General features: G+C 38.0%; 1 protein-coding gene across 3 annotated transcripts in view; it reads left to right on the forward strand.

The window, feature by feature from the left end:
* The window catches only part of TRPC3 (transient receptor potential cation channel subfamily C member 3), a 46,108-nt gene that overhangs the window by 11,171 nt on the left and 22,768 nt on the right, over positions 1 to 12,169 (forward strand). For all 3 annotated transcript variants that reach the window (XM_075150243.1, XM_075150244.1, XM_075150242.1), the window contains exon 3: positions 10,239 to 10,424. In XM_075150243.1, the coding sequence (XP_075006344.1) occupies positions 10,239 to 10,424 (186 nt within the window). The remainder of the gene's footprint in view (positions 1 to 10,238; positions 10,425 to 12,169) is intronic.

Here is a 12,169-nt window from a genome sequence, read left to right on the forward strand (position 1 = left end):
GCATTGTATCTAGTTTTAGCAAAAAATTTAATGGGGTTCTGCAGGGTCAGTGTTGGGTACCACTTGTTTGTTTAATATCTTCATAAATGATCTGAGAGAGGCAAAAGATGCATTAACCTTTTCAAACAAGAGCAAGCATTGCTAACACTGTGGAGTACTCAGAAGAAATATACAACAACCTGGAGAAATATGGGGAGAAATTAATGAAGTGAACTTGACCAGAAGAGGAAGAAACAGTTTTAGACTCCTGAGAAAGAATAGCTCCAGGTATAGCTAAGTGAGTAAAAATACAATTTAAAAATTAGGTTTCAGTGCTGAGAAGGATTCATGTATTATACCACGCACTAATAAAGGGTAAAAGCCAGCTTAAACCTTTCTTCTCCTTCCTTTGCTGAAGGAACCCTCTTATACTATGCTGCATATTGTGTAATTTGGCAAATGGATTGAGTACTTTCTCAGTGTATTTATTCAGGAGTATAGGAAAAATGTCAGATTTTTCTTTTTCCTCTGCTGAAAAAGTATGGAACTGGGAAAGCTCTTTGTGAACATAAAATTGAAGAATTAGAGAATTTTATCATATGCACAGAGCCTGTTGGCTTGTGTGCTTCACACAATGAATTACAGTTATGTGCCTCATTTAGAGACCATTTTAGAAGGTTAAATCTCTGATGTGTATAACTCAGTCCTGTTTATCATTGATTTCTTTTCAACTAGGCCAACAACCTGAGAGCCACAGGGTCTCCAGAATTGTGTGCCCAAGATGGAGATTTATGGGTTTTCTGAATAACGCTTTGGTGGTTGTGGATACAAACCTTTTTCTTCTTTTTTTTTTTCTATCCTCCACTTTCATAAAGAGAGCTTTTCTTCTGGGTTGGCACCTCAGAAACTCTACCATCCATCTTTTTCTTTGTGACACTGCATATAAATTTTGTTATTATACCTGTGTTCAGAAACACTGGTGGGCTTAGGGACTCAATTTAAGTGTTACGCAGCTTCCTAGGAACCCAAAATACAATCTCTGCCACCAAAAGCTGAATTAAGGCAAGCTGTACCATGTTTCTGTGTGGGGAGGATGTAGATGATTAGAACTGAACAGAAAAAATTCAGTAAAAATAAAAATCCATGGGAAGCTCCCATACCATCGGTGCTAATACCATGAATACAAATTTTGTCAGAAAAGAAATAACTTAAAATTTTGGAAGAGAAAAAGCGATGTTTTTTGGCTGGACTTCTCATTTCAAACCAGAACTTAAAAAAATTACTTCGGTTTTTAAAATATTAAATTGTCACAGAATAAAATATTCTGGTTTTCAATTTTTTCTTTTTTCTTTTTTTCTTTTTCTCAACTTTTTAGCTTCTATTCATTGATATTTTGGGATGCCTAAGAACCCAAGAAATCCACTATTTTCAGAGATTTCACTATTTTTGGTTAGCACTTACACGGCTGCTAACCTTGCCAGATGTGTAAGGTAATTAAGTTTTGGCACCTCCGGTAGAAATTGTTCCTGGCTCCTTGCTAGCATGGAAATTCCAGCTTCTCATCAACATCAAAACATTCCAGTGAAATAATTATTCTCTTCATTGACCTCACATCTATCTCTTTTTTTTCTTGATTCTTATGCGTCTCAGGGCGTTCTTTCTGTTTCTACCAAGCCCGGTAGGAGGGTTGCTTGTTTTCCTCTGGCATCAATGGTTGGCTGCCCTTGCTGGGGAGAAGGGCAAGTGGAAAAGGGAGGGAAGGAGAAGGAAAAAGAAGAGGCAAGGAATTTTTTAATATCTCCATTAAATCGAGTCCAGGAAGGGCTGTAATTGCATGGCGTGGATGTAATACAAGATGCCACACTGAGAGCTGTAGAGGTAGATCAAGGAGAAAGCAAGCAGTGCTTCTGTGTCTTACAGAAGTCCATTGTGAGAGCTTGCCACATTTGATGTAAGTCCAATTTGTAACCGTCTGTTCAGTGCTTTCTTTTCTATAGGTATGTCATTGGAATGTGTTTTGCTAATAACTCCGTGCTTTGTCATGTCCCAGAGGAGAAGGCTTCTAGTTCGACACTCGTACTCCCTATGAGGCAGAATGACTGATAGACTTCTGGTGCACTATCCTTTAGGATCATCACTGGAAATGCTTAAGTATTCCAATCAAATTCAATCTATAGCACAACACTGAGCAGAATTGCCTCAGGGTAAAGAAAAATGGACAAAATAGTTTCTCCCACAAAAAACGGACAAGTCCGTTTAAAGGGACTTTTGATGATATTCATGATTTATCCTTAGTATCTATAGTACATTAAGGCCCATAGCATTTCCTGTGCATGCTTGCAGCAATGCGCTTCCTGGATGTGGAGCGCTCATATAGAAAGTACTTTTCTAGGTGGTTTTCCCACAGAGAAAGAATATAGGGTGAACGTGTTTAAAAACGCCTGAGGGCGAAGCTTTCTAGTAAATGCTTGCTAAATTGAACCTTAATCTTTTGCGTATGCAGAGTCCAGCCTGCCTCTATGACTTATGATTTACACTAACAAATTCTGATGTTCATGTGCAAACCAGAGTTTACACACGTGTATTAGAAATGTGGGAAGGTGGCTTAGGACATTCATTCATGACAGTCAGTTCCCTGTGAATATTAAAAAAACTTATTAATTGCACTGATTTGTAATTTTTTTATTTTCCCTTCAGAAGTATGGAGAAAGGATTCAAAGAAACCAATGAACCCTCATTTCTCCTGGAAGATACAAGACATGTAACCAAAAATAAGTACTGAAAACGAGTAAAAATAGATGGGGAAACTGGAGCCCTAAAGACCATTTCACTCTACTTCTTTCGTCCTCAAGCTTCCTTACTTCCTACTCCATTGTGAAATCCTTGTTCCAAGCTCCTCTTGCTCCTTTTGCTCTTCTTCATCTATTTTATTGTAGTTTCTTCTTGACACTGTTACCCCTTTTTGTTCTTTGCATCCACTTGTCTTCTTCCCCTATTTTGTTCTATTCAGTTCCCTCTTTGGATTTCCTTTTTTCTTGTCTCCCTTCTAAGTGCTCGCCTAATTTTCTTTACTTTTTTTTTTTAACTTTGTATCTTCCTCCCTTTAGGTTCTTTATTGCATTTTCTAATCCTGGTAAAGCATGGCTGGCTTGTCTGAACATGCTGACTCCTCTTTAGGCCTTGAAACAAGCTAAGGGCACAGCAGAGATTATCGGTGCCTGGCTGTCAAAGCAGCAAGACATCATTTTAGTGGCCAGTATAGCAGTATATCATTCCTGTGGCCAGGGCAGGAACTATAGTATTTCTCTTATCTTCCTTGGTGATCCTAGTTCCCATTCCAGGGATTGACAGCAGGATTTCAGATGAAGTCAGAAATTTGTTTGTTTTATCTGAGTCAAGACTGCTACCAAATCATAAAAAAACCCCTTCACTCTTCCATACCTACTGCTATCACACCAAATTTCAGTCTCTTAAAGCAGCTGATTAGATTCTCTCCTGTCTGGTTTTTAGGGGTGTTTCATATGTAGTAGAGATAATTAGAAAGAAAGCAGCATTGCTGATGAAGTTTGGTGTCTAAGATGCAAAACCAGAATTCGGCTTCACTCTGGGCTTCTTCACCAATTTAGATATTTATAAGGGCTTTTATAACCAATGTGCCTGATCAGAAAATGTTTTCAAAATGTGTCAAATCTGCTGGTTCGATTCCATTCTTTTGTTGAAAAGGAGAAAACCTGTTAAGTTAGAAAAAGTTATGGAATGGCATTCTACTGGCATCTGTCTTTATGAGTGGTTAGAGATCTCTGAGGTGTACTGCTTTGTACCTGATAGACTGGCTAGGGAAGCTCAGTCTGGAACTGTATCTTGTCTTAATGTAAAAAAGTGTTTATTACCATAGTTGTTTTCCAGTCCTAGTAGCATCACAAAATATTTTGCAATACAAATATTCCCCATTTTTATGTTTTCTTATTCTTCTCTTTTTAGCAGACCCTGGCCACTGCGGCTGCTGTGGGTTACTAAAGTTAATTGATACTTACCCTCCTCCCTGAGAACTTTAAAACTGTTACTGCACAGTGATGGGAGAATTTCTAGCAGTCAGAACAGCTGATGGAACATTCCTTTGGAGTCACCATAGAAAAAAACAGGACAAGGTAGCTGAAAAGCTGCATGATAGTCTCAGTATACCAGCTTTCAACTAAATACTGTCCTGTGTAAGCAAGCTCAATTCTCCCAGTGGAAATAGCGCTAGCTGATATCATGTCAGAATGTGGTCCATCATAGCGAGGATCAAAAAGATCGTAGTCCCGCTTTATATAGGATAAATCCCTGTTCCCAGTTTTGCTAAAAGCTCCTACTGAAACCAACGGAAGATGTGGACGTGCATCTAAAAGCGGAATCTGTCACTGTTCCAAATAAATTTACATTGTGTTATCTCAGCTGAACTAACAAAGAGTGTTCAAGCTTGATCTACGTTTAGGTCCAACTTTTAAAAGGACAGGGCCCAGATCCATAATCATTAGCGCAATTATGTGCTTGATTTGCATATACAGTTCTTGCAGTTATATATGCAAACTGACTATATACATGATCTCAAAACAGTCATTTAATATGTAATACTCAACATAAATCTATGATTGCATATAATGTGTGTGAACTAGTTATGCAGTTGTGCATAATCACAAACTGTGATGCTTGCAGGAATGTGGCAAAACATATATACCTTGCAGGAATGTGGCAAAACATATATACCTTTTGTTTGACTGCATGTGATTGCTTAGTATAAATTTTCTTTGGAATACTTTAAAATGTTATTGGTGAAATCAGCTGAAGTTTTTTTTGTTCATATGCTTCATTCTTTGCACACAGATTGATATGTTCTTTGTAAAAACTCTAGATGAACTCACAAGGTAGTCTTTAATGTTATGAGTGAGAACAGAATATGCGGAGTTGGGCAGGCTGAGATCCAACTGTTGATGTGTGCCAGAGTCCTCCGAAACTGCTCGTGAGACACAGTTCTGCAATTCCAGTCATCACTAGTTGTCCATTATGTACTGGTGTCAGCTACAGTATCTGTGAAATGCAGAATACAGGCTGATATTTTTGATGTTACAAAGATGTCTGTGTAACCATTAATTTTTTTGAGAGACATACCATTTAAGATGATAACAGCTAGTAAAACCAGCTGAGTTAGGGTGTGAATTAATTGTTGATCAAGGAAGCAGAGTCCCTGTATTGTGATGAAAAATAGGCAGAGAACCTCACAGTATAAGCAGGTCTATTGGTGCCTTACTCTGGTGTTCCCCTGAAGAATAGCTTCACGTTAACGAATTGCACAGTATTTAGCAATTTCAAACATGGATGCTTCACACGGGGAGTTCTGATAGCCTTGTTTAGGACAGGGAAGAGATGAGTGATCTGGTGGTTTCATTTGTATCTTCTCAAGAGTAAGCAGAGGTGTATGTGGATGACTGAGACCACAGATTCTGTTTTTTTCTATTCACACAACACCCTAGAGGTAGAAGATTGTTTGAGAATTGGGTCCCGTGGTTACGATGTGGGTAATGTTTGTCTGTTTAATTCTGTAAAGCAATTAAATAGACTGAGATAAATTTGATTGGCTAATACATAAGTAACTAAAGACCTGGAGAGGGAAATCTGAGTTGTTTTCCTAGCGTAAGATTCAAAGCCTGAGTCAGATACTAACAATGCACATACTGGTTTTCAGTTCTTGTAACAGCATTTGTAAGTAATGTAGCCTGTATTTAATCCTTAAATTTGACAGAATAAAACTTAGCCATCATATATCTTTAACCTTATCTGGCAATAAGCCTAACTTTTATAAGCAAGTGGTCTATCCACCTATCAAGAAACATGTAGCACTGTTAATTTTTCAGTACAAGTGTGGGTAACTCTTGTGTAGTAAGCAAATAGTCCACGCAAAGCAGTCAGGAACCAGCAGGGCTATTCACAGAGTGGACGGGTGTATTTTTCGGGATGCCAGTTAATACAGTGTGAGCTGTGAGAGCAGGAGTTCTGCACCCTCTGCGAGGATCAGTCAGGAGCTCTGACACGCTTGTGGGGATGAGTCTCCATTCATGAGAGAACAGCGAAATGAAACAATCTGTAGTCTACTGAAATAGCAGTCTTCATGTGATACTACTGCGATCGCAATTTGTCCCCCTTTTGCCAAAGTAAGGTGATTCTACATTTGTAGGCAATATTTCACAATTGTAACTGCCTATGAAAATATATTCTTCTTGCTTAGTTTGTACTACTTGAGAAAACTATGTTAATTGATCCTTTGTTGTAACTGTGTGTGTAACTATAGCAGAAACTTACTTGAATGTTTACATTTTATGAACCGGATGATAGGCTGTACTTGTGTCCTTGCATGCGTGAGAGACTTGGTTGTAGCTTGAACACAAGGAAACAGGTTTTCCTGACTCTTATATTGGAAGTTGTTAAGAAGTAACTTCTTGGTAATGTAACTTTTGGTATTACATTTCTGTGTTATTTTAAGGAAAAAGAGAATGGTTAAACGGTAAAGAAAATGGAGTGAACCTTTAGCAAAAGTAACTATTGTTGTTTCCTAACTATTAGAAGTCCGCTATTTCTCCTTCTCTTTCTTCACAGTTAGCAAAGCAATGAGAAAAGACATTGTAAGGGAAGCCACTGCCCACAACTTGGACAGTCCATGTTCATTCATGCAAGGACAAAATTTGGGTTGTGATATGTCACAAAGCACTTGAATAATATAAAACCATCTAAACTAAACTTTATTAAACCTTAATGAGATGCCACCTTTGAGCATTGGATAGATATAAGCAATACTAAAACAAAGACTTCTTTTTTTCTTGTAAATTTACAGGTGCCTGCAAATTCAGGTGAGAAAGAATGTAGTTTCTCTTTTAGCTATATAGTACTACTACTGAAGTCAGTGAAGTTAGTGTATCCTCCCATGCGCTGTGAATAGCGGATTTACAGCTACTTTAGTGTCAAAGAAAAATTGATTACCAGTGTTATTCCTGTTGAATTAAAATTATGCTGTATCTGATGATTATTGTGGTTTTTGCTCAGCCATCTCAGTAAATGCCTTTCTTTAGCTGTAGTGAAATGTGTAAGCAACTCTTGCTTGAAATTGGAAATTTAAGGGAGAGTGTTAAAGTTCTTACAGATACATAATAATGCTGTTGTGAAAACAACTTAATATAAACAGTGTTAAGAGCATAGGACTTGAGTAAACTGAAGGCAAGGTATTGTTTTTGGCTTTACTAGGGTTGTCTTTAGTCTCTACTTTGTCTTCATTGAAGAAAATCCCCATCTTTTTACATCGTCTTACCTCTTTGTGCTTTGCTTAATATCCTTTACAAGCTTGAGTTCTAGCAGTTTATACTTACAATTCTTGGTCTCTATGATGAAACTTTCTTTCTTGACTACACTGTCAAGAAAGACTGTTCTCCTTTGTCTTTTTTAAGGCTGCTATTCTAGCCACCATTCTGGAATCTTCCTCTGCAAGGTTTTTATCTTTGTAGCATCCACTGTCTAATCACTTTCACATCTTTTACTTAAAAGCCTTCTCTACATTCAGACCTCCACGCTTATAAGTACGTTTCACTCCCTTGACTAGCTTTCTTACCAGACTTTGCCTTTTTAAACACCTGAAATTTAGTCATACATATGCTTGCTTATCCTTTCACTGAATTTAATCATGCATCCCAGTATTATTTTTTACAATTGGCTCTTCTGTACTATTCTCTTTGTTTACCAAATCCAAATCTAAAATCGCCTTATATCCTCTTGGCTCACTGGCAATTGAATTAGTCACCTATAACCAAAGGAAATAACTGGGTCCTGTTTAGGTATCTGATTAGGACTGGTTGTTTCCAAGTCTGTAACTGGGATGTTAGTCTTCCATAATAACACAATTCCTAGTAGTATTTGTTTTGTCTCCAATAATGTTTCATTCTGATTCATATCTGAATCTGACCTATGGGATTGATAGCCGATTCCTGCAATTATCCTATGCAGCCTCTTTTCCCTTCTTTTCCCAAAATAATTTGAAACTACTGAGAGCACGTTAGTTTCTCTATCCCATTTTATAGATGCTAAGTTAAAATTTTAACAAAACTAGCAATACAAGGAGGGAAAAGTTAGTTAGGCAAGGGGGAAATAGTGAGGGTTTCAGGAAAAAAAAATTGAGATTAAATGAGAAAATTATGAGGGCAGAAGCAGTAAGGAAGCATTTTTGAGAAGGCAGGAAGCACAAAGGAAAAATCTGTACCTCCCAAAAGTGATTTTAAAAAGGCAGTGTCTGAAAATGAACAGTAAACACATAAAAATAGAGAGACAGAGGACTCAGACTCGCCTTTTGATGGCCTAGTGGGGGAAAAAAAAGTGAAGAAAAGCTGTGGAGTAATTGAAAAAGAAGGCTATGCTATTTTCAGTTGGGCACTGAAACTCTTGATACAACAAGGTAAAATTGGCAGGTTCAGTCAAGTTTCCTCCTCCAACTATAGCCTCATGTGAGGAAATCAGAGGCTGCATCTCAGATAAAGAAGTCCCTAGAAATCCAGCTGAGAGGACATGAACACATAAATGAAGACCAAGGCTTCTACTGAAGTAGATATCAGATGAGAGCTTATAGGTAATGTCACAGGGGTGGTGGAAGACATATACAAGCATAAACAAAAGTTCATGCAAAGATTCACAGGTGCATGCTTTACGAGTTATCTTAAAATTTTGAAATGTAACCACAAGTGTTTTGTCAGAAGAGAGAGGAGATTAGATAGTTGGAAATCTTTGCGATGTCGACATATACGAGCAGCTGAGAAGTTTAAAGGTAGCACCTCAAAGATAGACATAAGCTTGCTTATAGGGAGGCAGCAAAAAGAGTAAGGATGAAGAGCGTGAAACTTGTGAGCAGCATGCCAGACATAAGGTATGAACATAGCGAAAAGCAGCACCACTGCACCCTAGATGCAGTAGTTTAATAGCTGCACAGAAAGGATCACAGCACATGGGCATAACTCAGGACATGGTCCCAAAGCGTTGAAGGGTTGAAGGAGGCTGAGGAAAGAGAGAAAGAGTAAGGACCAGCAAAAAATAGTTGTTTTTTCTGCATGACACAGTAAGGCTTCACAGCTATAGTCAACAAGCTACAGGTCTGGAAATGGCCAATGATACTGTGAAAAATGGAAGTAGTGAGGGGGGGAAAGAAGAAATGCTTTACTAAAAGATTAGGTTCTGAAGAGAATCTGAATAGGAGGAGGGGGGAATTGTTTTTTAATAACTGAGAAAACAAATGTTTGCTTTATATACTTTCAGAAGGTAACAGAGGCAGAACTGTTGACTCCAGCAGAAATGGAAGGGAAAACTGATGGAGCGAGAGCAAACAAGAGGGAGATTAAACTAATAGGTGATTTTGGGAAGAGGAATGGTGTGTGACAGATACAGACAGGGAAGTGAAGGAGAGAGGGAGAGGAAGGGAAAGGTGGACAGAGCTCTTAAATAAAAGTGTTGAGGTTTACAGAAATGTGTCTCTGTAGTTCAGCTGTGTTGTCAATGGAAAGGTCATCTCTCAGAGAATGGCTCAGGAGCCTAATATCTTTGACCTGTCCTGTGAAGAAGCTGGTTTCTGTGTTGCCGGGAAATTTGGGGTATTTTGCCCACAACACTGGTGTCCAAGTTCATGCCACAGTTATTCTATGCAGTTACTCTGTAACCCGCTGTACACGTTGTCGCGTGTGAAGTGGTTCCAAGGGTAAGTGGGAAGCAGCCGGGGGGGGGCGGAAATGAATACGGTATACATCATTGTAAAGAGTAAGCAGCCATTTTAGCAGTGTAGAAAGAGCAGAAATATATTTGTACCCTGGCAGGCGACCCTGTAAGAATTATTTCATTAATTGTCTGCAAAGTTTTTGCAAGGGTGAGGTTAATATTTCAAGAGTTCTGGTCCTGGTTTGTGCAATTCTTCCATTCAACTTCCCCTTGCTGCCCATCTGGGTTATTTTCGTCACGCTATTATGTAATGTTCCTGTGCTCTGTTAAACAGCTGTCATCATCTTCTGTTCAAGTGGCTACCTTGAGTCAGAGAAGAAATGATTCCACTATACAAAAGCTCTGTAATGTCTGATACACTCCTAACTTGACATATTGTGTAAAAGTCACACACTATTAATTTTTAGCAACTTGTACAGGTTCTTTTTTCCTTGCCGTTGACTATTAAGCATGTTCGTTATGGGCCATTTTCTCTACTGTTTCAGAATGACTATCGCAAGCTGTCTATGCAGTGCAAGGATTTTGTGGTTGGTGTTCTTGATCTCTGCCGAGACTCGGAAGAAGTGGAGGCCATTCTGAACGGGGATTTGAATTCTGAGCCAGTTGAAGCGCAGAGACACAGAGCATCACTGAGCCGTGTGAAGCTGGCCATTAAGTATGAAGTCAAAAAGGTAACTCCTCATAGCCAGTGCTTTCAGACAGTGTAATAGGAACGTGGTGTCATCTCATTATTCCCCAGGTGTTACGAACCGGTGGTCAGATGCATTACTGAGACATGGTGTGTGTAATCAAGATTGTCACAAGGCAGAAGCTGGCAGAAGGGGACTACAGTGAAGGAGTTTAGTTTAATCTACTTTCCACATCTGAGAATTGGCAGAAGATTTTAATGACATAAATCAGCTGTGCTAGCAACGTTATACATAGTTGGTCAGATCTTTCTCCTCATTAAGCCAAAAGAGGAGATTTCAGTGGAGCCAGATTTTCACTCAGTGAAAGTAAGGATGTGTCTTCCTGCCAGTCTGTGTGATAATACCTAATCCAAAGAGAAGGCTGTATTTGTGAAAATGTTGGTTTCAACCAATGAAAATTATTTCTTTTTATTACTTTTGCTTTCTACCTTAAGTAAGTTAATCGGGGAAGTAAATTCTAGGAAGTCTGTCTTGCAGCTTTCTACTAGTGTTCCTATCAATACATACGTCTTTTTTTGAAAAAAAGGTCTTCCTTTTACTACTTTGTTCTCTTTTCCTTTTTCATCTAAGTTGTCATTAAGTATATTTTCATTTATTTTAAAATATGACAGTATATCAAACAACTCATCTGCAACTGTGTGGGTTGTAGTGAGAAATTCTACATGATTTACTGTGTGTGTTCCTTTAAAAAATATTTTAAAATTCAATCCTGAAAATGTATATGTTTGTGGCTAGTTAATCAGTTCATTTCAGTTCTTCATCTTCATTCTTCACCTAAATTTATTGGTGTTTTGTAAAGTGCAATGTGTTTTCAGTTGATGCCTCTCTCAAAGTAATTTTTAATGAACAGTTATTTTGTGAATGAATGTTATGTGTTGAAAAATGGAGCTGTGTATCACACATTTGACATAATGCATATCCATTTATCGTAGCAGTTTTCAATATATAGCTATGTTGTTCTTTTCAAGATCCCACTACCCTCACACAAAAAATAGTTAATACTGTGTCTTACTGTGAGAGGACTCAAGGAGTACAGCAATGCCTATGTATTATTTACAGCTACCTATTTACGCGGTTAGCATCATTTCCATTCTTAACAGCCATTATAGTTTCATCATCTCTGCAAGAAGTCTTATGTCTTTCAGGATAAATAACACCGTATTCTGTGGCCACCTGTTGAGCCAATCTGCCATATAAAATGAATTGTAAGCCACCTGCCAGAACAACTGGGAAATGTTGGTGTTTATTATGTCCCCAAAAGATGGTTAACAAAAATTGTAAATGCAGATCCCAAACAGCAAATCATTGTTTCCAATATAGAATTGGCTTACAGCAGATAAATGCATATTAATTACCAAAATTCAAGGTAAATATATACAAGTATTAAATTAATTAAAAAGAATGGAACAGGGAAAGAATCAAAGTATGTAAGCATGTTATCGTATCTAAATAACACATGAATTCTTTGTGTTGTTGCATATTAATGTTACCAACCTTTGCTGAGATTTGTGTCTCAGCTTTCTTGCTGAAGACTGGTTTTCTTCTAAGAGGCTGTTGTCACCGATTAAATTAATTGCTGAGCAAAGGGCCACACAGGTCTGTTAAGAATAACAAAAACCTACATGGTACAAAAAAAAGACAATTCCATGTAGCAAACTTGTTCTCTTCTCTTGCAAGAGATTGATTATTTGTAGATAAACTCAAGGTTTTGACTCCAATTCGTGACA

The sequence above is a fragment of the Calonectris borealis genome, chromosome 4 (genome assembly GCF_964195595.1).
Source record: "Calonectris borealis chromosome 4, bCalBor7.hap1.2, whole genome shotgun sequence".
Taxonomy (NCBI): domain Eukaryota; kingdom Metazoa; phylum Chordata; class Aves; order Procellariiformes; family Procellariidae; genus Calonectris; species Calonectris borealis.